This window comes from Bos mutus, chromosome 16 (assembly GCF_027580195.1).
Source record: "Bos mutus isolate GX-2022 chromosome 16, NWIPB_WYAK_1.1, whole genome shotgun sequence".
NCBI classification, from domain to species: domain Eukaryota; kingdom Metazoa; phylum Chordata; class Mammalia; order Artiodactyla; family Bovidae; genus Bos; species Bos mutus.
This window is the reverse complement of record NC_091632.1, coordinates 47,879,853-47,906,292: the sequence shown is the minus strand read 5'-3', so window position 1 is coordinate 47,906,292 and position 26,440 is coordinate 47,879,853. Positions and strand designations below refer to the sequence as shown.

The 26,440-nt window shown below is 43.8% G+C and overlaps 1 protein-coding gene across 3 annotated transcripts in view; it reads left to right on the top strand.

Moving 5' to 3' along the window:
- Nucleotides 1-19,553: 19,553 nt before the first annotated feature.
- The window catches only part of PRRX1 (paired related homeobox 1), an 86,322-nt gene continuing 79,435 nt past the window's right edge, over nucleotides 19,554-26,440 (top strand). The window contains exon 1 of one of the 3 annotated variants that reach the window (XM_005902391.3): nucleotides 19,554-20,865. In XM_005902391.3, coding sequence (XP_005902453.1) covers nucleotides 20,625-20,865 — 241 coding nt within the window. In that variant the 5' untranslated portion in view covers nucleotides 19,554-20,624. The remainder of the gene's footprint in view (nucleotides 20,866-26,440) is intronic. The other 2 variants (XM_070385312.1, XM_005902392.2) reach the window with 2 other exon arrangements.

The following is a 26,440-nucleotide window of genomic DNA, read 5'->3' as shown; positions in this document are numbered from 1 at the left end:
AAAGAGCAAACTACATAAAACCAGAAAACAATGGAAAGAGTTGGCTGTTTATAAGACTTGAGCTAGCCCTGCAAATTCTCCATCATCTCCTTTAGTGTATGAAAAGATTCAGAAATTTGTATGCAAGAGGAGGAGCCATAAGGAAAGCAATCAAGCCATTAGACTTATATGGGATTGCTGCAACAGTGTTCAGAGCTCTTATCAAAAGGATCCTAATCTTAGGAAGCTGAGTACAGTGGGCTGAAACTGAGAGGGTTATGCAATGCTAGACAAGAGCCACATTGGAGCTTAGTGAGCTAGGGTGGAGCACTGGGGCCTAACCAGCTAAGAGAAACAAAAGCACAGTAAAACCTGTGAGAGAGAGAGGAAATAAGTCCCAACCAGCTTTGTCATAGAGGACCTAGAAATCAATGCAGGATTTATTCATGGGCAATGGATCTTATTTGTGGATCTTAGATTCTCTCTCTCCAGCCTTTGTGAGACTTGAAACCCCTAACATTCTCAGAAGCTATCCTAAGGGAAAGCCAGGGGTATGGAAAGCAGGCTGAAAGAGTGAACATTAGAATCCTCAAGGATAAGGAATTATCTCTGGGAAACTATTCAATCCCCAAGAGTCTGTGATACCATTACTTACTGAATTTAAGTTTATTTTGGCCATCCTGGATGAAGGACTAGGGGAATAGATCCATTTTAGAAATGAAAGAAATTACTTTTTTTTAAATTGAAAAATAAAGTGTTCAATCATCAACTCTACTACACAAATCATTTTCTAAACACGTTTAGATAGTGAGTTAGATAGCGAGTATATTGTGTAAAGACCCGAGTTTTCTGTTTGTTTGCTTGTTTGTTTTTTTTTTTTTTAAATCTTCAGTGCAGTGTTCAGAGCACTTATCAACAGGATCCTAATCCTAGGAAGCTGAGTACAGTGGGCTCAGCTTTCAAAAATGGCACCTTTCAAAAATGGCAATGGGTGTGAATATAGAGAAAAAATAATCTAAGTATCCTTTGATTTATAGGATATATAAGCATACATTTTATAATCCTTTCTTTTCCATTTTTCTACCAAGAAATTAGATTGATTATATTCTTTGCATGTGTTAAGTGAGTGAATCAGTGAATGAATGAGTATCTAGTGAAGAAAGGCCTGGGGAATCATTTTAAAAGTACACATTTTGCTGGTTAGGATCTGAGGTAAACAGACATGAAAAGTGCAATGAAGACAGACTGTTGAGAAGGAAAGCTCTGGGTGAAGAGATGAATACTTCGAACCTTCCAATATAGAAAATTAAGCCTCACAAGGATTACCGCATTGAATTATATTTGCCCTTTAATCTCAAATGCCATTAAAAGCAACATAAGCAAAAAAAGAATGTTGGAATCTTCACTTCATGTGCTGTCTGACAAACTATACTTTTCATTTGAACTTCAATAAAGCTCTCTTTGTTCTCTTACATGAGTAATGGGTTCAAGGTTTTTATGAGTCTTCTTGCTGCAGCAGGGTGCAGTAGCTGAACTTCTTCAACCTGTATGAGTACAGAGGATATTATCTCTAGAAGGAATATATTTCTCCAACACAATTCAAGAGCAGAGTCATGATAACAAGTCTTCCCAATGGTCTAAGAACAGGAATCTGGCTCCTGGCAGCTGAAGAACATGCTGATGCCAATATGACAAAGGCATCTTTCACTGCAAGTAAAAAATGGCACCTTTCAAAAATGGTAATGGGTGTGAATACAGAGAAAAATAATCTAAGTATCCTTGGATTTATAGGATATACAAGCATACACTTTATAATCCTTTCTTTTCCATTTTTCTACCAAGAAATCAGATTGATTATATTCTCTGCAGCCAAAGATGGAGCTCTATACAGTCAGCAAAAACAAGACCAGCAGCTGACTGTGGCACAGACCATGAACTCCTTATTGCCAAATTCAGACTTAAATTGAAGAAAGTAGGGAAAACCACTAGACCATTGGGGTATGATCTAAATCAAATCCCTTATGATTGATTATACAGTGGAAGTGACAAATAAATTCAAGGGATTAGATCAGATAGAGTGCTTGAAGAGCTATATATGGAAGTTCATGACATTGTACAGCAGGCAGGGATCAAGACCATCCCCAAGGAAAAGAAATGCAAAAAGGCAAAATAGTTGTCTGAGGAGAACTTACAAATACCTGTGAATAGAAGAGAAGTGAAAGGAAAGATATATCCATTCGAATGCAGAGTTCCAAAGAATAGCAAGGAGAGAAAAGAAAGCCTTCCTCAGCAATCAGTGCAAAGAAATAGAGGAAAGCAATAGAATGGGAAAGTCTAGAGATCTCTTCAAGAAAATCAGAGTTACCAAGAGAACTTTTCATGCAAAGATGGGCACAATAAAGGACAGAAATGGTATGGACCTAACAGAAGCAGAAGATATTAAGAAGAGGTGGCAAGCATATGCAGAAGAACTATACAAAAAAGATCTTAATGACCCAGATAATCACGATGGTATGATCACCAACCTAGAGCTAGACATCCTGGAATGGGAAGTCAAGTGGGCCTTAGGAAGCATCATTATGAACAAAGCTAGTGGAGGTGATGGCATTCCTGCTGAGCTATTCCAAATCTTAAAAGATGATGCTGTGAAAGTGCTGCATTCAATAAGCCAACAAATTTGGAAAACTCAGCAGTGGCCACAAGACTGGAAAAGGTCAGTTTTCATTCCAATCCCAAAGAAAGGCTATGCCAAAGAATGCTCAAACTACTGCACAAAGGCACTCATCTCACATGCTAGTAAAGTAAAGCTCAAAACTCTCCAAGCCAGGCTTCAACAGCATGTGCACCACAAACTTCCAGATGTTCAAGCTGGATTTAGAAAAGGCAGAGGAACCAGAGATCAAATTACCAACATCCAATGGATCATTGAAAAAGCAAGAGAGTTCCAGAAAATCATATACTTGTGCTTTATTGACTATGCCAAAGCCTTTGACTGGGTAAACTACAACAAACTGTGGAAAATTCTTCAAGAGATGGGAATACCAGACCACCTGACCTGCCTCCTGAGAAATCTGTATGCAGGTCAGGAAGCAACAATTAGAAATGGACATGGAACAACAGACTGGTTCCAAATGGGGAAAGGAGTATGTCAAGGCTCTATATTGTCAGCTTGCCTATTTAACTTATATGTAGAGTACATTATGAGAAATTCTGGGCTGGATGAAGCACAAACTGGAATCAAGATTCCCAGGAGAAATATCAATAACCTCAGATATGCAGATGACACCACCCTTATAGCAGAAAGTGAAGAGGAACTAAAGAGCCTCTTGATGAAAGTGAAAGAGGAGAGTGAAAAAGTTGGCTTAAAACTCAACATTCAGAAAACTAAGATCATGGCATCTGGTCTCATGGCATCCGGTCCCATCACTTCATGGCAAATAGATGGGGAAACAGTGGTAACAGTGACAGACTTTATTTTGGGGGGCTCCAAAATCACTGCAGGTGGTGACTTCAGTCATGAAATTTAAAGATGCTTGCCCTTTGGAAGAAAAGTTATGATCAAGCTAGATAGCTTATTAAAAAGCAGAGACATTACTTTGCCAACAAAGGTCCATCTAGTTAAAGCTATGGTTTTTCCAGTAGTCATATATGGATGTGAGAGTTGGACTATAAAGAAAACTGAGCACCAAAGAATTGATGCTTTTGAACTGTGGTGTTGGATAAGACTCTTGAGAGTCCCTTGTACTGTAAGGAGATCCAACCAGTCCATCCTAAAGGGGATCAGTCCTGGGTGTTCATTGGAAGGACTGATGTTGAAGCTGAAACTCCAACACTTTGGCCACCTGATGCAAAGAGCTGACTCATTTGGAGATGGTTGGATGGCATCACTGACTCAATGGACATGAGTTTGAGTAAACTCCGGGAGTTGGCGATGGACAGGGAGGCCTGGCATGCTGCAGTCCATGGGGTTGCAAAGAGTCAGACATGACTAAGTGACTGAACTTAATGAACCAGGAAAAATAGTATGCCTGAATGCTATGATACAACTTCTCTTTTTACTCTACCTCCAGAAAAAGAAAGCAAAGACTGAGTCTCAAACAGTCAATGGTACCCTACTTGAGAATGGGAACCCTTTGGTGAGACAAACAAAACGATTAAAATTCTGTTCCTCCCCATGATATATCTAGATTTTTCAATTGCCACTGTAGAGTAAAGTGACTCAAGAGAGTCAAGTGAGGATAAACTGGGGGCTAAAGGTAGGGAAACAGGGAGTTTTGAAGCTAAATCTATACCAAATCTTACATTTACAGTTTCAAACCATTGAACTGGCATTTCTTTACATCACTGATACACACCAGCACAACACACCATTTTGCAAGGTAGTTAAGATCGCATGCCTGACTGTCAGAGAGAACCAAATACTAATATGGCTGGGTAACTCTCCTGGGAAAATTACCTAACGGTAGTTTCCTTATCTAAAACAGGGGATAGTAAAACCTCCCTCCCAGGGTTATTGCAGAGATTAAATGAGATAATGGTTATAAAACACTTAGCACGGTGTTTGGCATACAGTAAATACTCACAAAATAGTAGCAATTATTACTATTATTACAGCTCCAAAGTTATGAAGTTGAGATCACCATGAACACCTGTGTAGCTAGGAGAACACTGTCATGTCCTTATATATTTTAGACATCTGTTTTCAGTGCTATAAACCTGTTATATCATTTAATCGAACACATAAAAGCATAGTTAAGGTTCTGCTAAATATCAGAAGGCAGTTTGTGAAAATGATTAATGCTTCTTAGACCAAGTGATATTTAAAGCATTTTTTCTTATGCTTCTACTTACTCTTACAGAAATTCTCTGTGGAAGACACGTGGTAAATGAGTGGCAGTTTCTGCAAGAAACATAATATGAGATATCTTCAGCTTTTGAAGTGGAACATGGAGGGAATCAACTTTTAAAAAAATAAATGGAACAAAAAATAAATGCTCTTTATGTCTGGAATTTTTATATCAACATTATCTTTGTGAGACCCATCCATACTGTTGCATGAAGCAGCAGATACTATTTAAGTATATAAATATGTACTAAGTTGCTTCAGTAGTGTCTGACTATTTTTGTGCTATGGACTGTAGCCCGCTAGGCTCCTCTGTCCATGGGATTCTTCAGGCAAGAATACTGGAGTGGGTTGCCATGCCTTCCTCTAGGGGACCTTCCTGACCCAGGGATTGAACCCGTGTCTCTTGCATCTCCTGCATTACAGTCAGATTCGTTACCATTAGCATCACCTGGAAAGCCCAATAACATAATTTATTTATGCATGATATTGTTGAGTATTTGGGTTATTTTCTCTTTGAGTATGTCATAAATAGTACTGTTATATATTTTTAAAATAATTTAAAAAAACATTTATTTGGGTATATATTTCATATGTTGAACTATCCTTGCATTCCCGTAATAAATCCCACTTGGTCCTCATGTACAATCCTTTTGATATGCTACTGAATTTGATTTGTTAGGATTTACTGAGAATTTTTATTTATGTTCATAAAACATATTGGTCTGTTTTCTCTTCTTATACTGTCTTTGTTAGACTTAACTTCCTGTGATTTTGTCTTTGATCCTTTGTTTAAGAGTGCATTATTTAACTTCTACAAATATGTGAATTTTCAAGTTTTACTTCTACTGTTGATTTCATTCTGTAGTAGTGACAGAATATAATTTGAATCATATCTGTCTTTTTAAATCTATTGAAACTAACCTGAAAAATGCCCCAGGTACAATTAAGGAGAATGCGTATGCTGTTATAGTTAAGTAGAGCGCTCTGTATATGTTTGTCGGATCTCACTGATTTACTGTGGTAAGTTCTCTATGTCCTTTCTTATGTTCTACCTATTATTGAGAGGGGAGTATTGAAGTTTCCTCCTGTTATTGTAGAGCTGTTTTCCCCTTCAATTCTGTCAGATTTTGCTTCGTAAATTTTGCGAGTCTGTAATTAAGTATGTAAATGTTTATAATTATAACATATTCTTGATGTACTGAAGCTTTTATCAGCACATACTGTTCTTCTTTGTTTCTTTCAACTTATTTTTGATTTAAAGTCTATTTTTTCTGATATTAGTATAGCCACTCTTGCTGTCTTTTGATTACTGTTTGCATGGACTATCTTTTTCCATTATTTCACATTCAGTATGTTTGCATTTTTGAGGAAAGTGAGTCTTTTAAAGATGGCATATAGTTTGGATCATGTGGTTTTATCCTTTCTGTCAGTCTGTGTCTTCTGATTAGAGTATTTAATATATTTACATTTAAAGTAGTTGCTGATAAGTAGAGGCTTACTTCTGTCACTTTGCTATTTGTTTTCTGTATTCCTTACAGCTCTTTTGTTCTTCTTTCCTGCATTAGTGTCTTCTTTTATGGTTATTTGATTTTTTGTAGTGAAACATTTAAATTTCTTTCTCATTTCCTTTTGTATATTCAATGGCTATGTTCTTTGTGGTGACCATGGTGATTGTATTTAACATCCTAAGATTATAACACTTAAATTTGAATTTATACCAACTTAACTCTGATAACACACGAAAAATTGAATCCTCTAGAGAGGATTCAACCTATTTTAGAAGGAAAGAAAGAGGAAAATCAGCTCAATTTAATCTAGGACTAAACTCTTCACAGCTCTGTCACTATCTGTTCCAGTTGCTGACATCACAAATTTACTGTTCATATTGTGTGCTCTAAGACCTAAATTAATAATTCTTTCTAGAAAATGCATTAGTCTTTTAAATCATGGATATGACAACATGTAGATTTACAAACTAAAAGTACAATAATACTAACTTTTAGACAATAATTAAAAATGTATTAGTCTCTTAAATCATGTGTAATAGAGAGTGGAGTTACAAATCATTGTATGATAATATTACCTTTTGTAGCTGCCATGTATTTAACTATTGAGATTTTTATTTCTTCAGATGGCTTCAATTTATTGTCTGACTTCCTTTCATTTTACCTTTCCTTTGCACATTTAACAGGGAAGTTCCAATGGTAACGACGTCTCTCAATTTTTATTTATCTAGGAATGTTTTAATTTCTCCCTCACTGTGAAGGTCAGTTTTGCTGTACATAGGATTCTCAGTCGACAGTTCATTTTTCCCTTTGAGCACTTTGAATATATTGGCTCCTGGCCCCCAAAGTTTCTTACGAAAAAAATCTGATGATCTTATTGAGTATCCCTTGTATGTGATGAACTGCTTCTTGCTGCTTTCAAGATCCTCCATTAATCTTTGATTTTCAAAAATGTTATTATAATGTGTCTTGGTGTGGATCTCTTTGAGTTCATCTTACTTGGAGTTTGTTGAACTTCTTAGATATTTATATTCATGTCTTTCATCAAATTTGGAATGTTTTCTGACATTATTTCTTCAAATACCCTCTCTGCCTACTTTCTTTCTCTTCTCTTTCTGGGACTCTTGCACTGAATAAGTGGTCTGTTTGATGGTGTCACTTAGGCTATGCTCAATTTTTCTTTCATCTTTTTTCTTTCTATTCCTCACTTTTAGTAATTTCCATTGTTCTATATTCAAGTTGGATGGTGTTTCTGCCTATTCAAGTATGCCTTTGAATTCTTCTAGTGAATTTTTCATTTCAGTTATTGTACTTTTCAGCTCTGGGATTTCTTTTTGGTTTCTTTTTATATTTTCTATCTCTTTACTGGTATTTTCAATTTGTTTACATATCAGCTTCTTGAGCATCTTTAAAACAGTAGTTTTTAATTTCTTCACCCTGTATTTCTTCCAACAGGTATTTTAAAGGAACAATTATTTATCTTTAATAGGCAATACTTTTTTGCTGCTTTGTTTGTCTTACAACATTTTTTGTTGAAAACTTGATGTTTGAATCTAATAATGTGAAAACTCTGAAAATCAGATTCTCTCCTTTCCCCAGGGTTTGCTGTTTTTCTTTCTTTCTTTCTTGTTTTATGTTTATGTTTTCTTTCTCTCTGTTCCAAGGATCAGCCTGAAGTGTAAACTTAAAATCTTCTCAGGTTTTTTCTAAGCGTTTTCCTTTCCCATGCATGGCCATTTTCTCATTTTCCTCTGTATGTGCAGTTGCTTTTGAATGCCTTAAGCTTTAGTGTCTGTCTCCCAAAAGGGGGGAAAAAAAAAAAGAGAGAAAAACAAAGTAAGGAGAGAGGGCTCTGGCCATTTAGGTCCCTTAGAAATCACTTCAGCTTGAGGGGAAGAGCTTGAAAATGGGGGAAATACAACAGTTGCCACCCTTCTTTTTGCACCTCTATGATCACAATCAGTGATCAACAATTACAGCACTATTTCCTGATATTTGGAGAGTAGGGGCTTTTTGCCTACCCCTGCTTCCACAAGCTGTGTCTAGCTGCTGCAGCAATGTGTGTATAGTTGCCTTCCGTGAGGCTGAGGCTAGGAGATGGGTAGTTACTACTGTGCTAAGAGCTAAAATTGACTCGTTAACCTCAATTTACTGTCCATGCTTTCCACTGAAAGTTGCAAGCCTTCAATATATTCCAGAGTTTTAATTTAATTACATAAGACAGATTCTGCCAGCAAAATTGTTGTCACAGTAGAAAGACAGTTTTCTGGTGCTTTCTATTCCTCCAACTCCCTAGAATTCTACTTCTCGTTATTTCTTTTCTCCACACTTCAGACTGGTTATTTTCTTCTGATCTATTTTTCAGCTCACTAATTCTCTCAAACCGTGTTAAACATCTAATTAAACCCATCTAGTCCATGGGGTCACTAAGGGTCGGACTTGACTGAGCAACTTCACTTTCACTTTTCACTTTCATGCATTGGAGAAGGAAATGGCAACCCACTCCAGTGTTCTTGCCTGGAGAATCCCAGGGATGGGGGAGCCTGGTGGGCTGCCGTCTATGGGGTCGTGCAGAGTCGGACACGACTGAAACGACTTAGCAGCAGCAGCAATTGTTTAAGTTCACTCGTTGTATTTTTTAGTTCTATAAATTCCATTTGATTCTTACCGTTTCAGGGGCAGAATTCCTAGCCTATTAAAATATAATTACTTTGATTATATTAATTATTGCTATTTTAAATCTGTGTCTGCTACCTCCCATATTTGAGGACACCTTGTTTCTGCTGTGTATTTTTTCTCTTGGTATTATTTCCTAATATAGCTTTTTTTCCCAAATGCTGGCCATTTTGTATGAAAACAATAGTGACTCTGGATGTTATATTCCTCCAGAGAGTATTCAACCTATTTTAGAAGGCAAGAAAGAGGAAAAGCAGCTCAATTTAATCCAGGACTGAGCTCCATCTTTGTAAGTTTCAATCTTCACCTAAGTTTCTTGCATTCTTAGGTTGTAGGTTTCTATATTTCCTAACAGAGAGCCTGAAGAGTTTCCTGAGGATTCTCCTCCTTGATATGCCATGAATTTCAATTTTGGTCTCCTGACCCTTTTGGATTGACAAAATTGCTAATCTGCTTTTTATTCTCATTATGTTATACTGAGCCTTTTGCCTTATGGAGATAGTTAGCAACATCCTGATGGGGAAATGGTATTAATGTTGGTCTTATTTGTCTCAGCCTCACTTCTCTATGAAATCTCAACAACCCCAAACTCTAATTTGTCTTTCTTCATGTTCATACAATTGCATAAAGCTCTGCTGGATTATCTGCTTCTTAGCAGGTACTTTTTCTTTTCTCTTTTTAAAAAAGTCTGTTGTTCTATTCCAAAATGTGGCAGAAAGTGGCAGTCAACCCAACAATTAAGGAGGCTTGGAGAAAGTTTGGTTTACTTCAAAAAGTATTCTTCTCTGGAAGACGATTTTCAAGTGTTGGTTGCCTTGGAAGCTCTTAGATATTCAGGGTAAGGAAGATATAAGTATTTCAGATTTTCTAGTTGCTCTTGTAAAGAGCATTGTTGGTCTGCTTTTAGCTACTACCTATTAGAAAAAGGGGGAAATTTTGAACTTTTGTTGAGTATTTACTATTGCCAGGCATATAGTAAGGATCTGCCAGGAGTAGATCCTTACTATGTTACATTTTTTTCAGCAGTACCTTCAGATGCTGAGACTCAGATATTAGACTCAAAGGGGCTACATAACTTGCTCAAAGTTTTTAAGAGGCAGAATCAAGAAATACAGTTCCAATGTTTTTAAATCTTTTTTCATGATACTAAACTCAACATGGAACATAATAGACTATCTGGTAATGATTACAGGTTAATGTTAAAGTCCTACTTTATGCCATTTGGCTACATATAATTGGATATCTGAAGTCCCATATAATAATTTTAATAAGGAAACTGAGATAGCCAACAGTAATGAAAATTAAAGAGGTCACTAAATTTTGCCCTTCAGATTCAGGTAAATGATTCAGACTTCTGGCTTGAAGAAGAATATGCTTAAAAGAAAAATTGCAGCAAGAGGAAAAAGTAAAAATATGAGTAGAAAAGGGGAGCTATTTAAAATTATGTATGTTGGAGAGAAGTGATTCTTGTGTATTAAATGCAGAACTGGACATCATGTTTAAGAAAAGCAAAGGTATAATTTGCATAGAAGAGGTGAATAGTAACTTAAAGTGTTGAAGTAATAGGTTCATGATCAGCGAAGTGTTGAAATAATACATTGTTTTAGACTTAAAAAAAAAAAAAAACAGATTTCTAAATTCCCTTATGTAAATTCTTCCTTCTTATCTGTAGTGGTGAAAAGCAAGAAAAGAAAGAATGGCAGGAAAATGTGACTGGAGGTAATAATCTCTGCAACTGGTATACATACGCATTACCTCACAGCACCCTTTTGAGGCAGGCAAGAAAAAAAATGTGAAATTTGTTACTACTATTTACTGTTGAGCAAAATCTAAAATAAGGCAGATATAGATGTGTTCAACATAATAGATAAAAACTTTTAAAGGAGGTAAAATATATACATACCTAACCAAACAAATAAAAGACAGAAATAGTATGGACTTAACAGAAGCAGAAGATATTAAGAAGAGGTGGCAAGAATATACAGAAGAATATAAAAAAAGATCTTAATGACCTAGGTAACCACGATGGTATGATCATTCACCTAGAGCCAGACATCCTGGAGTGCAAAGTCAAGTGGGCCTTAGGAAGCATCACCATAAACAGAGTTAGTGGAGGTGATGGAATTCCAGCTGAGCTATTTCAAATCTTAAAAGATGATGCCGTGAAAGTGCTGCACTCAGTATGCCAGCAAATTTGGAAATCTCAGCAGTGGCCACAGGACTGGAAAAAGTCAGTTTTCATTCCAATCCCAAAGAAAGGCAATGCCAAAGAATGTTCAGACTACTACACAATTGCACTCATCTCACACACTAGCAAAGTAATGCTCAAAATTCTCCAAGCCAGGCTTCAAAAGTACGTGAACCAAGAACTTCTAGATTTTCAAGCTGGATTTAGAAAAGGCAGAGATCAAATTGCCAACATCCACTGGATCATAGAAAAAGCAAGAGAATTCCAGAAAAACATCTATTTCTGCTTCATTGACTATGCTAAAGCCTTTGACTATGTGGATCACAACAAACTGTGGAAAATTCTTCAAAAGATGGGAATACCAGACCACCTGACCTGCCTCCTGAGAAATCTTCATGCAGGTCAAGAAGCAACAGTTAGAACTGGACATGGAACAACAGACTGGTTCCAAATTGAGAAAGGAGTACGTCAAGGCTGTATATTGTCACCCTGCTCATTTAACTTATATGCAGAATACATCATGCGAAATGCTGGGCTGCATAAAGCACAAGCTGAAATCAAAATTGTCAGGAGAAATATTAATAACCTCAGATATGCAGATGACACGACCCTTATGGCAGAAAGTGAAGAGGAACTAAAGAGCCTCTTGATGAAAGTGAAAGAGGAGAGTGAAAAAGCTGGCTTAAAACTCAACTTTCAAAAAACTAAGATCATGGCATCCAGTCCTATCACTTCATGGCAAATAGATGGGGAAACAGTGGTAACAGTGACAGACTTTATTTTGGGGGGCTCCAAAATCATTGCAGATGGTGACTGCAGCCATGAAATTAAAAGACGCTTGCTCCCTGGAAGGAAAGCTATGACAAATCTAGACAGCATATTGAATAGCAGAGACATTACCAACAAAGGTCCGTCTAGTCAAAACTGGTTTTTCCAGTAGTCATGTATGGATGTGAGAGTTGGACTGTAAAGAAAGCTGAGCACTGAAGAATTGATGCTTTTGCACTGTGGTGTTGGAGAAGACTCTTGAGAGTCCTTTGGACTGCAAGGAGATCAAACCAGTCAATCCTAAAGGAAATCAATCCTGAATATTCATCGGAAGGACTGATGCTGAAGCTGAGGCTCCAATACTTTGGCTACCTGATGAGAAGAATTGACTCACTGGAAAAGACCCTGATGCTGGGGAAGACTGAAGGCAGGAGGAGAAGGGGACAACAGAGGACGAGATGATTGGATGGCATCACCAACTTGATGGCCATGAGGTTGAGCAAGCTCCGGGAGTTGGTGATGGACAGGGAAGCCTGGCATGTTGCAGTCCATGGGGTTGCAAAGAGTCAGACATGACTGAGCGACTGAACTGAACTGCTGTTGCTGCTGCCGCTGTTAAGTCACTTTAGTCGTGTCCAACTCTTCACGACCCCATGGACTGCAGCCTACCAGGCTCCTCTCTCCATGGGATTTTCCAGGCAAGAGTACTGGAGTGGGTTGCCATTGCCATCCCCGCTTAACTGAACTGGAATGAACCAAATGAATGGAACAGACAACAGAAGGTGCAATCAGGATGGTTGTTGATCTATGAGCTAATACTATGGGAATAGTGGAGAAATTGGGGATGAGAAGTGAAGACCTGTTTAGAAAATTAGAGATTTATAGGATTCAGGAGAGGAAAGCAGGTGGAGAATGGGTTGTGCTTGGTTCCAGATTTATGAGAACAGCAAGCCCAAGAAGGTTATCCAAAGTGGTACACCCACTGGATATGCTATAAATAAGCACTAAAGTCAGCTGAAGAGCCTTATGTTTTAAATTGGCAGATTTTACCCAGGCCTGAGGCATTTTGTACCTGTCCTATAAGAGTCTACCCCACTTTTCCTTGGCTTAGAAACAGAGCTCTAAGGGCCCAATGTTTGGGACTCTGCAGAGGCAGCAAGCCAGCCTGGGCCCTCAACTCAGATGTGTTATTTAGGGCCAAGAATCCAGTGAGCATGCAGGTTCTCTATCAGATTGTGGTTATTAAAAAAAGCAAATCCACCAGGCTTGAGCCCTTCTGAACAGGACTGAAGGGTCAGCAATGGTTTCCCTGGCAGTGCAGTGTGCTGCTGCTTGCCTAGAACCATTCCCAGTTTTAAGCTTCCTAGTCACAGGCAATTCCCCAGGGTTTTTCTAAAATAAGAAGATAGCAAGAATTTAGTGTCCTATTTTTCCTTAGAGTCCAAAGGAACCTTTACCTGGCCATCTGAGAAAGGAAATCAACAAAGCAGAGGAAGGGAATTAACATTATTTAAATGATGACTATGATAAGGTGATTCTGCTTTTGTTTTCTTCTTGTCTAATCCTCCCTATGGCCATTTGTGGTTTATCTGAATCTGACTGTTGATTAAGACTTGATTTCGTTAGGACAGAGAAGGTATGGCACCTGTACATTCATGTTTCCTCTGAGAGCATTTGGCACATCTTCCTGACTACTGATTGTTATTATGTTTATAAATATAATGTGAATATCCTAAATATTATAGCTACATCCTCACATGTAATGTTGCCTATTCATTTGCTCCAGTGTTACTTAAACATCATTTGCAATTTGACAAGCACTTATTCAACTACTTAGTGGCTCAGACAGTAAAGCGTCTGCCTGCAATGCAGGAGACCCGGGTTCAATCCTTGGGTTGGGAAGATCCCCTGGAGAAGGAAATGGCAATCCACTCCAGCAGTCTTGCCTGGAAAATCCCATGGACGGAGGAGCCTGATAGGCTACAGTCCATGGGGTCGCAAAGAGTCCCACACGACTGAGTGACTTCACTCACTCACTTATTCAACTACTTAGTGACAGGATTGACACTAGATAAAATAGGCAGAACTGAGTGGTTACCTGGATAAGCTGGAGGTGGTGTCAAAGCGAGAGGAATTTGAGGTAACTGCTAGGTTTCCTACTGGGGAAAGGGGAGGAGCATGGGAAGATAAGGCTGAATTCAGTTTTGGACTGAATTCAGTGAGTTTAAGGTTCCCTAATACAGTGCATGGGCTTCCCCGGTGGCAAGAATCCACCTGTCAATTCAGGAGATGTGGGTTCCATCCCCTGATTGGGAAGATCCCCTGAAGAAGGAAATGGCAACCCACTCCAGTATTCTTGCCTAGGAAATCTCATGGACAGAGGAGTCTGGTGGGCTATAGTTCATGGGGTAGCAAAGAGTCAGACAGGTCTTAGTGACTAAACAATAACAAAATGAAGTGCAAGTTCATCAAGAAAATAGCTATTCTTTTTTTCAGGGTTTACTATACAGTAAGTACTATGTCAAATAACCTGCATGCATTCTCATGAATATTTGTGGTTTGTCTAATTTGGAAAGATGAGTAAACTGAGGTGTAGAGAGGTAAGTAGCTTGCCCAGTTTGCCCAAGGTGACAGTGAGTAGGTGGCAAAGCTTAAGAGTTAGATGTTAGGGTCACTGACAAACCAGTGGTAATTGACTCATGAAAGTATGAGATCTTCTACCCGTTTATTGGAAATGACAGAGAGGATGAGGAACAGAACTCCGATAATATGAATATTTAAGGCGTAAGCTGAGGGAAAAGAACCCTCTATGAAAGCCAAGAAGAAGTGGTTAGAGAAACAGAGAACCAGGAGAAATCTCGAAAACAGAGTGCTCAATACTGTCAGTTACTGCAAAGGCATTTAGCAAGTGAAAGTCTGAGAGTGCATTTGCCAACGTGCAGGTCCCCAGTGTTTTTAGTGGCACATGCAAAGTCAGCATCCAGTGATCTGAAGAATATATGGCTCCATTGAAACCACATTAGGTCCCGTGTGAATATGTTGGGCTTCCCAAACTGTAACAAAATGAACCTATTACCAGCTCACTACTTGGAAATGTGTTTTTAGTCCTACTTTCTTTGATTATTGCAAAATTCCCAAATAATCCAATAGGGCTATTGGATGGAGGTGGGATGAGTAAAAAGCATTTACCCATGCATAGGAAAAATGTGTCTAAAATGCCACTTATGATAAGAACCAGAAGTGGGAGGGCAAAGGAAAGTTTTTTCCAAGTCTGGCATAAAAAATCACCTCAGAAACACTAAAGTATGGGAATGCTGCAGAGTCTATCTTGCATTTTACTCTTTCCCCCTGGTTTTTTTTTTTTTTTTTTGGTTGTTGTTGTTGTTAACGAATATATATACTAGAATGTCAACCACGAGGAGTAAAGCATTTCCACCCCTACAGCATGTTATTTGCGTGAGGGTGGTATTGTCTTGTTTACATGTCATGGAACCTGTGACCTGTCACACGTGATTATCATGTCAGCTTATGAAAATGTCAGAGACTGCAACTCCTGGCTTCCACCTCAGAGGGGAAACTGCTTAGGGTCGGGGTGGGGGGCATTCTGCTAGCCAGATGAGGCAGAGTTCTGCCAACCCCCAGTGCCAGGGAACCCCTGGGCAATAATCAATACCAAACCTAACTATGAATAGGACCACCCAAGGGCACATGGCTGGAAACCAAACCTCCTTCCTACCTTGGTCTGATCTCTTGGCAAGTTTCCTTACTAGTCCCAGACTTCCTCCCACTTACTTGGGGAGGAATCTAGAAACAGGAGTTATTTTTAAAAGGTTAGGGCAGGAGGAAGGGTTGGAAAGCCACTCTCAGATACTGGAGCAGTCATGAGGAAGAGAGTTCCGGTTAATTACACAATCCAGAGCTTCACATTTTAATAATCGCTGATGGATGGATGGAAGTCAAGACAAAAGCCAAGGAAAGATGTACACATGTTTGGAGACTTTGAATTAGAAATGCTCTATTCTAACTCTTCCCCAAAGGAAGTCACATGGGGAAAACAAAGTAGTGATTAGGGAACTATACAGGCCACAGCCTTCTCTGAGGCCTTCTAAGTTCCCAGGCAAAGCCTGCCGCCTACTTGGGAGATGAACATGTGCTCAGAGCCACAGCTTCTCCTCTTCTGACATCTTTCTGCCAGATGGTTGTTCTCGCATTCTAGAGGTGCTTGGCCCTCCTGGTTCCTGCAACCTGAGCCCAGAGAACTTTGATCCACCAGTTTTCCCCTCCCTCTACCCTGCTGATGATCAGGACCTGGCTCCTAGAAGAAAGGAGAGGCCAGGTGCAGAGACCCTTGGTGCTCAAAAGGCACTCCCTCGCCTGCCTCTGTGTGCTCGAGGTACCGTGTCCCCACTGACTCCAGGGCTGACGCTGAGGGTTCCAGGTCGGCCATCTCCCGCCTGGCCAGCTGGCAACAGGAATGGACACCTTTTACCATTTACCGGGTGAATGAGCTCCTTGCTCATGAATTTCCCTGTAGAGTTATCCCGATGGCTTTTTATTACAATCCAGAATCTCAATACATTACAAATGTCTTGTGTAAACATAATAAGGGTGTGGATCCAATCCACTAGTAATTGTTAATAGAAAAAAAAAAAAGGCAAAACCCCCCACAAAGACCTAAACAAGCAAAGATCAGTTCTGCAGGATTTGTGCCAGAAGGATTTGCTTTCTTGGGGACCTTCCTGGAGGGTCCTCCCAACTCACCCTGCTTCCCTAGATCCCTGCGGTGAGAACTCTGGGACTTGGTCTCTGCTGTTAAGGCCTATGGATACCCTTGAAGGAGCTGCCTTCTGGAGCAGTGAGGAGTCCTGGGGACCTTTCCCACAGGATTTCAAGAAAGCATGCCTGACTGCAAGAGGTGGAGGTGGGAGTGGGGTGCCACCTGCCTTCAAACCTGGTCCCAACCTGGCATCTCTCTTCCCTTGGACACCCAGGGAGTCTGACCCTTAGTTCCAACTTATTCTGGGAATCAAGGACACTCTGTCTACCTTCTTCCCCTCAAGTAGCTCTCGAAGGCCAACCCATTCCTGGAGCGGGCCTCCCAGGCTTCGGGACTTAAGCGCAGAGCAGACAGCCCCGCTGCGGCAGCCGGACAATCCCGGCACAGTCTGCTGGTATTTGGGCTCTCGGTCCAGAAGACATTTTGGGGAAATATTGCGCATAGAAATGTACATATACATATGTATAAATTACATATTTGGTCGACAAATGTTAAGCAAATGTATCTGGTATTTCGTTGAAATTGTTAGCATCTTGGTATTGGCAAGATCGGTTGATATTATCCCAAGGGGATGATATTAGAGAGCACCTGGTTTCCCTGGAAAACACGGCGGAACAGTACTGGAGACGTTCAGTTACGTTTCCAACTGTTCATCTCTTCCCAGTCGCTCGCTACCTCTCGGTCACCAAGCAGGCAGACGGCACACCCTGGACAAGGCAACTTTCTCCGAAGCTCAACCTCCTCTCAAATGACGGAGGTCAGTGGGTCTTCGGGGTAAGTGGCAAGTCCTGTGGAGTGTCAGAGGCCTCTGGTTCCTTATCCAGACCTTTGTCACAAAGCGCAATTCGGTCGGTATCAAGGACGAGAAGAAATAGTAAAATAGAACTGTGTAATGAGGGTGGGGGAGGAGAGAAAGGCTAGGGCCTGCTCCATTTCTGGGAAGATTCGAGGAGGCTGACTCGGCTCCGGGGACAAACCCAGCGGCTCCTCGCAGTGCGTGGAAAGAAGGGAGAAACAGCCCCTCGGCCCTTTCACCCAAGCGCGTGCAGCCGGACGCCGGGTGAAAAGCTCTCTATGCGATAAAGTCGCGTCCGTTCCAGCCGGTGGCACTGACACACGTGGCGCTCGGCTTCGGGCGCGCAAGCAGCGGTTTTGGAAATCGCGCAAGGCACCCGGCTCCAACGCTCCCACTCCTGCGGGCCCACCCGGGAGTTCGTCCGTCTCCCACCAGCCTTCCGCTAGCCCTGCCGCGCAGCTCGCCCGGGCCCAGACGCGGACAGATGTTTAGACTTGGAGCCGCGACCACTGGGGAGACGGAGCGACGGGCTCGGCGCAGTGCGCGACGCTGGCGGGGCTCTGGGGCTCCCGGTCGGGGGTGCGAGCTGGCGGGTGCGGAGGAGGGGGCGGAGGGGGTAGGAGGGCGAAGGGATGGAAAGAGGAGGGGGGAGTGGGTGGACTAATGATGAAAAAGTCTTCTCCATCCCGGCTCCTTAATTAAATGCATGGAAAGAACCGAGGCGAGCACATCTGGTTTCAATCTGCAGCCCTTTGATGGCATCAAATGTTCTTTTCCTAGATCAGGGCTGGAAGTTCTGGGCTAACGATGGCCGTTTGGAGCCCAGAAACCATTTACACACACCCGGACCCTTCTTTCTCTCCAGCCCAGCCTCTGGGCTATAGCAGGAAAAGTTTACTTATCAAGCGAGTGGGGGAATGTGTGTGTGTGTGTGTGTGTGTTTAAAGAATATAAAACGCCACAAATAAGCACTTAATATTTTACTTACTCGTCATATAGTAACTCATTTCTAATGAGACTATTAAAGCTGTTACTAAATTCCAACAGGTCATGAAAAAATCGCTCAGCACCTCTCTGTCCTCTGTCAAGTTAGGGCTCAGCAGTCGGACGACAAAGCCTTATCCGTAGATTTAGACGCGAGTTGGTCCACCCCTCTCAGTCCTTCCTCCCCTCCCCCATCCCGCGCCAGCCGGCCTGGACCCTGAGCCTCCGCCCGCAGCTGCTCTTGGAGTGCCCTGCTTCCTCCGCATCTGGGCAGCGCGACCCTCTCGGCTTAGCGTTGTAGCCTGGGGAAGCAACCTTGGCCGCACCAAAGAGGTTACGAAATTGGCCAGGGTTGGGGGAAGGGTAGCAATTATGACAAACTCCTAGAGTCCTTTCTTCCAGCTAAATAAATATGTAAATTTCCTACTGCCTGGCCCTGGGATTCCTAGCTGCGCGGAGAGACTCGAATCGATTCAGCGCCTTTTAGATCTTCCCCAACCTGCCTTTAGTCCACGGAAGAAGCGTGGAAGAGCCTTCCATTATGATCGCTCTTGTCATTTTATCACATTATTTAATAGACTCTTTGCAGAACCGAATGTAGCCTTAATCTCCTTGCTGTCTCCCCTGCTCTTAGGCGCTCCTTCCACCCCCACCACCCCCAAATTGTTAGAACAGCAGGAAATGTTATTTAAAAAAAAAAAAAAGCAGAGAGAGAAGAAAATTTGATTGAGACAGTTGTGGATTTTTTCCAACAAATTTCCCCGCAGCTGTTATCAAAACATGCAAATGAGATTTTCCAACAGGATCTTAAATCTGGAGGAGTTAATGCCGAAGCAAAATAATCAGCCCGTTTGAAGTGAATGTGGGTTTCAGTTTGTCTTTTCTCCCCGTGATACTATTGCATGGGAATGATAATTAGACCTTTACTTAAAAAATCCAAAGGGGCTCTCTTCCTTTCTTTTCCCTCCCTCTTCTCCCCCTCCTCCCTCTCTCCCTCTCTCGCTCCCTCCCTCTCTCTTTCTCTCTTGCTCAGAAGTTGGCAAAGGGGGTTTTCTTAATCAGACTGTTTTCTGGTCCGGGGGAAAGGAGGAAGAAGGAGATTGTGATGGAGAAAGGGGGTCTGTAAACCGTCAGGCACCGCACAAAGGCTTTGCCACGTAATTACAGGCTCCTATTAAGTCGAGATCTGCCCTCCCAGGGGTCTCCAATTTTCTTGTATTCCCTACAAAGCCTCCTCTGCATGCCAGTTTGTGCCTTTTGAAGTGCCAGAGAGCTTCTTGATCCAACTGAGAAGGAAAAGGGAGCTCAGCGAGAAGAGGGGGAGAAAGCGAAGGGAACGGGGGAAGCCCACTACCACCCTCCTTCGGACTCTTGGAGCCCCCCGCTTTTTTTCCCCCTCCTTACGAAAAGTAAAGTGAGACTCCTGCTCTCCAATACATCTGCAAGACATCACCCTCTCCTCCTGAAACTTTAGTCACTCCTGAGAATCCACAGGAGTGCAGAGAGGGGGAACACGTTTTCTTGAAGATGTTTTAAAGCTGGAACAAGCCTTCTTCTGTTGGTGCTTGAACTCTTGCCTGGGAATAACTTTTTTAACCTTAAAAAAAAAAAAAAATCCACTTTGATTCTTCTCTCCCACCCCTTCTTCTTCTCTTCTTCTGTTTGCCTAACTCCCCCGCCCTGCTGGCCTCTCCTTTCCTCTCCCCCTTATTATTATTTTTAGTGCGTGCGTGTGGACGCTTTTGGAGAGCTGGAAGGGATTTTTTTTTTTTTTTTCTCTCCTGACTTGAACATAGGGTGACTTTTCATTTTATTTTTTGGTGTGGATTATCTCTTTGGACCGCGCCGGACTTGGCCTCAGGAAAGCAACCGAGGCTGTCGAAAGCTGCTGGTGCAGAACTCTCTGCTCTTACAGAAGGGGGTCCCCCGCCCTCTTTCCACTTTTTTTTTTTTTTGTTCTTCCCCTCCTTCTCTCTCTCTCTCCCTCTCTCTCTCCACTCCCCCCCTCTCTCTGCCCCACTCGGCTCCTCTCCCCCCTCGCGCCCACAGCGTTTGGTGTTGATTCGAGCGGGAAAGGGGGGTGGGTGGGATCGGAGGGGAAGACCATGACCTCCAGCTACGGGCACGTTCTGGAGCGGCAACCGGCGCTGGGCGGCCGCTTGGACAGCCCGAGCAACCTCGACACCCTGCAGGCTAAAAAGAACTTCTCCGTCAGTCACCTGCTAGACCTGGAGGAAGCGGGGGACATGGTGGCGGCGCAGGCGGACGAGAGCGTGGGCGAGGCGGGCCGGAGCCTACTGGAGTCGCCGGGACTCACCAGCGGCAGCGACACCCCGCAACAGGACAGTGAGTGAGGGGGCGCGTGCCCGCGGGGTGTGTGTGTGTGTGTGTTTGTGTATCCCGGATCGGGGGCGGGGGCGTCCGGGCTGGGTGGCTGGAGCTCGCCGGGCGCCGGAGGGAGAAAGTCCGGAAAGAGGAGAGGTTGGTGGCAGTGGCCAGAGGAAGGGCCGATCACAGACGGAGGGAAGAGGAGGGCTCCGCTGAGGAACGAGCCCGGGCGGACGCCTGAGGGAGGCTCCGAGGCCCCGGCTGGGGTCGGGGACACTGCCCGCCGCGGACTCTCGCAGAAGCCGGCTGCGCTGCCTCTCCGTCCCGGACGAGCGCGGCTGGCGGATCTTCTCTCCAGCCGGTCGAAAGGGCTGGGCAGGAAAAGGGTCCCAAATCGGTGCAAACTCTGGGAGCCCGCCCTGTTTGAGAAGACATCGGGTTAAGGATGCTGAGTCGGGTCCGAAGGGCTTCTCCTGGCTGGCATAAGCGGGTTGGAGGGCGGAAGGGACCGAAGAGGCGGAGGGCACCGCGTAAAGCGAGCTAGACCCGCGCTGCTTCCGCGGCGCAGCGCGCGCGGGCTCCGAAGGCCGGAGGTGCCAGAGGGGCGGCCCTGGAGCGCCCAGCTCGAACGCTGTATCCGCTCTCTGTTTAGGAATGTAGCCGACACCTGCCTAAGGGTTTAAGACTCTCGGTAGAATGAAAGGCCTGAATGACAAGGGAAAACTCAGACGAAGCAAAGGGAGGGTCCTTTAGGGGTGAAACCCGAGCCGCTGCCCCGCATGGTCCCACACAGGAGAGATGCGCGACGGAGGCCCGGGCTCCAATGCCAAGCCCGGTGTTACATTGGAAGAACTCTCCCTAATAGCTCTAAGATTTCCAGAAAAGTCCATGTAGAGTCTCCTTTTGGCACTCTCCTTGATTGCTATCACGTCCCCAAGGAACTCTCGCCTTGTTACTAGCTGTGCCTTATAAAACGTGACTTCAGGTATATCCATACGTTCTAGAAGAGTCTGTAACAGACCTGTCACATGGCTTATCCCAGGTGAAATGGGGTTGGATATTTCCTCCTCAGGGTTGCAAGAGTCAGAACTTGGCTGAAAGTATTTAAATGAGGCTGATCCCTTTCCATTCTATTATTTGCTGACTGCTCTTTTGTCTTGGAACTCAGAGGCTGTGGAACCGGGGAACCCACTGGCAATCTATGGTTTTCAAATAACAGTGCCAAGGTCAGACTCTTGGAAAACACATAGCAAAGCAAACAGGATTTAGAAACAGCTGGAAGCAAGTCCTGTGCAAAGTGGTGGGAGAGCAGCGCTGAAACAGGCCGCAGGGAGAGCCCATCCCTACCGCAGGCCGCCTGCCCGTCGCCCTGCATCCCTGGTCCAGGCCTGGGCTTCCCTCAGTATTTTAGCCAGAAGCAAACTAGGGCCCATCCACCCTACTGTGGGCATGGGCAGAGGGTGATGGGGGATCTGACCTGGCCAGGCTCTAGGGAAAAACTGAGGAATGAAGACCGGGTGTCCCCAAGTCCTGGATAATGGCTAGGTGCAGAGGTGTCCTTGTTGAGGTTATTGGCACCTTCTGGGGAGCTGCTCGCTGGTGGCACAGGCAGGGAGCAAGTTAATAGATGGTGTAGGCACTTGTAGCTCAAGAAAATGCACTGTGAAATAATATTTAAACACTTTACTAGGGAATATTTTACCAACTGAGCTATCAGGGAAGCAAAGAGTAGGGAGAACAGTATTCTGAATTTTCACGTGCCTATCACTCAGCTTCACAGCTAATTATTAATCACAGCATTTACCATTATTCAAAGAAGGCTGGAGCCACAACAGAAATCAAGGTTGTGAAGAAACTGCAGCACAGAAGGTCAGGGTGCATTGAGGGAGACCAGCCAGAGTTGCTTTGTCCCAAGAGCAAGCAGAGGGCTGTGTAAAGCAGGCCCAGGTAGGTGGCCAGAGCAAGCCCAGGGTCCACACAGGCCAGAGCTGGAGGGATGATGATCGTTCCTGTCTTTTGACTTTATGTGGATGCAAAGAGAGGAGAGTTTGGGTCCACGGTGGCCTCCTAGTGGGTATCCAGCAAGGCTGGGTTGAAGAGACCAGCTAGGAATCACCCCTAATCTGAGGTGAGGCTGCAGGCTGGCGTGGGGAGGTGACTCAGGGATGGCTTCTTCTAGACCCAGGCCTGAGGCTGGGCTGAGCACGTGGCAACTGTGGGGCGCTAGTTCGCTAGGGGACAGGCAAAGGGCAGCAGGAGAAGTCGGGGACGGTCTGTCCTGAGGAAAAGGGATGAGACCTGTGGAAACCTGCCCACTTGATACTTGAGTACATCACAGAGTTTCTAGGAGTAAGGAACGACCCAGAAAAGGAAACAGATTCTGGGGGAAAGCGTGCTTGAAGAAGAATGGTAGACAAACAGTTCCAGCAGGAGGCCACAGAATGCAGTACGAAGTGATGGGGATGAACTTTTGGACATCTGGGGAAGTAGCCAAAATCACACACACACCCAAACACCGCCATAGGCCTTGCTTTCTGGGGATGACCAGGGCCCATCCTTCTAACAAATGGGTAGTTGCTTTTAGAAGCCGTGTTTCCTCAACCTCCTTCCCTATCTCTGGGGTGAGAATAAGAGGGTCTGGTAAGTTGAGTGGTTGCAAGTGTTCAGGAGGACCTTTGTCCTTAGTCTTGGGCCCCAACCAGGAGATGCCAAGGAAGCTGTCACAGTTACCCAGAAGTCAGGACTGGTGGAGGGCTACTGGGCTTTCAGTTTGCCATGGACAGTGAGGCTCAGACTGTGAATCAGAGAAGAGTCTCCAGGCAGAGGGCAAGAGCTAGGCTTGCCAGCTGCAAGGGACAGAGGATGGCACCAAGAGTCAGGCACTTTTTGCAGCATGCTGGGTGTCTACTCAAGTGAGAAACCATAATCTCCTTTGGAGAGATGGGGAACATTTCAAAGACCCCTTTTCTTCTCAGAGCTATATAGAAACACGTCCTCCCTAAAGTTTCTATTCAACTCAAATAAGTAAAACAGACTGTATTTACACTTGCAATGTTAGATTATTAATTTTGCAGATTTTCCAATTACAAACTGGACCCATCTTAGCAAAGAGGAGCCAAGCACTGTCCAAAGTGAAGGCTTCCCACTGATCCCCTGCAGGCCACACCACAAGTCTGTTTCCCCCCTTTTTATTCACTCCACTTTCCTCTCTGTTGAAGTATTTCTTTCTCCTTTTACTGATATTCCCAACCTAGTAAATTTCTCAAACTTCTGGGTTCAAACACTTTCAGTGATTTAAGAAACGGTTCTTTAACATCGTCAGAAATCCAGTGGCTAATGGGGGAATGTGGCGTGTGAAGGGTGGGTTGGCGGTACAACAGAGGTAGTCAGGGAGAGGAAAGAGGAACAGGGCATAAAAATAGGCAGAACTACCCCTAGGAGGACGGTGCATCCCGCTGTCATTTCTTAATCTGAACTTCTGCAAACTCTTAAAAAAGCGCCTGCCTTCCACGTTCCCAACCTCTAAATTAGTGAAACCAGATTGTCCTAATAAGACCTTTTGTTGGAAACACATGTAGTCATAAAAAGGTAGACGGAAAGTCAATTAGACACGCGCGCGCACACGCACGCATTCACAAGGCGGTGCTAAGTGTGCGCCCGGAGCAGCTGGGCCCCGGGCCGCTGTGCGAGGCAAATACAGAGCAGCGGCGCGGGGAAATCGATTTGTCACAAAGGGAGAGGTGTAAACGCGGCGCGAAGGAATCACCCGCCCAACCCGCCTGCCGCACTCCCGGGGGCCCATTTCTGCCGGCTCTTCAAGGCCAGGGAAGCGCCCTGGAGAGCACCGGGCGCTTGCTTCCCTGTTGGAATTCACATCGAAACATCGGTCCCCTCCGGAGTCTCTGTATTTGCAACACCTATGGCACCAGAAATCTGCGGCAACACCCCGGGAACCTGGAGCCGGTGCCGCCACTCTGAATTTGGGCCTCAGTGATCTCGATTCAAGGGGGAGTCAACGAAATAGACCGTTTTAAGCGTAGCCTGGAAATATTTTTTACTCTTTAGAGGAGGCAGTGAAATCCAGGATCAAGGGAGGTCACTGAGTCCCCAGCGTCGAATGTCAAGTCCAGAAAAGATGTGGTGAATCTTGTTTATCTCACATGCAGGAGCAAGGGGCTGAATGGCCTCAATATTTCGAAGAAACTGACAGTCTAGTGACTTCCTCCCGCTTTGGAGCGAAGGGCGCTTGGAGTTTGAAGCGTCGGGGAGGTGAGCCTCTAAAATCCGAGGCCCCGGCTGCTAATATTCCCCGGGGCTCCAGATCCCCCAATTTTAGAAGTCAGTGAGTCACTGGCTCTATCGTACATTTCGCTGAGGAGGCCCTGGCGAGACTCCGGAGCGCCTTTCTCTCACCTTGGGCGTCATGCAACCCTGCTTTTTTGCTTGGCGACCTTAACCTTCCCCCGGCAAGCTCAGTTCAGAACTAGGGGCGTCGGGCGGGCAGCAACAGGTCACACGGGTCCCTGCAGTTCCTTCGTCTTCCCAGGGGCGTCATTTTAGATTTTACGACACGGGTAAATAAATCATCTCCAAATCAGCAAGAGTCACCCCTCTCCCGCCCCTTGCGAAAAAATACCTCAGCAATTTCAGAGCCAAAATTATGTTTCTACTTCACCGGCTCAGATCCCCTCAGATACGAATTTTGAACGTTGCTTTGGCCAGTAGCCACCTCCGAGAACATTACATTTTTTCACTTTTAAATAACATCTATAGATTTTCAACGATGAGGATCTCTAGACCAATTTGATTTTTCCTTTAAAAGATGTGTTCCTTTTACAGTTCCTCTCCCCTCTCTTGTTTACCTGTTCCCTCTCTTTAGTAGGGCAAACCGTCTAAACAGACCTGTAGCTCCCGGAAAACCCCAGTCCTTTGCCCGAGCAAGCGCCAGGGCCTCGGGTACAAGGAAGTTGCAAATGTGTGCGCGCCTGTGCGTGCGAACCTCGCGTGCCTCCCGTTCCTGGAGGTGCGCACTTTTAATGACTCTCAGAATATGTATTTATTTTTTACCCTTTAGTAGAGATGGGTCAGTAAAAGCCATAAGAAGTACACATTTTAGGAATGGGGGAGTGGATTTGTAGAAAAGGAGATAAGGCTTGCATTGTGCTCATATTTTTCTTTGCAGAGGGTGGAAGAGCTTTGGGGGGAGGGGGTGACAATCCTTCCGAGGAACAAAAACGGAGGTTCAGCATCCTCCATACAAGTGATTTGTAAGTTCAACCAACAGGATCCTCAGATCTTTCCTCCGAGCTAGGGATCCCGACATTTACAGGAAAAAATTCGGTAAAGGTCCAATTCCCAGTTGCCACTTGGTGTCCAAACATTTACAGAACTACCTGTGATTGCGCACGATTGTAATCTGATTGGACGGGTTTTTGTTTTTTTTTTTCTTTTTCTTTCTTTCTAATTGGGGTTTTAATTTAAGGTGGGGCGAGTGCCAGTCCCATAGATTTGGTACCCCCTAACTTTTAAAAAATTCAAAGAAGATGCACATGTCAACAGCATTATTATTATACACAAGATTTTGGATTCTTGT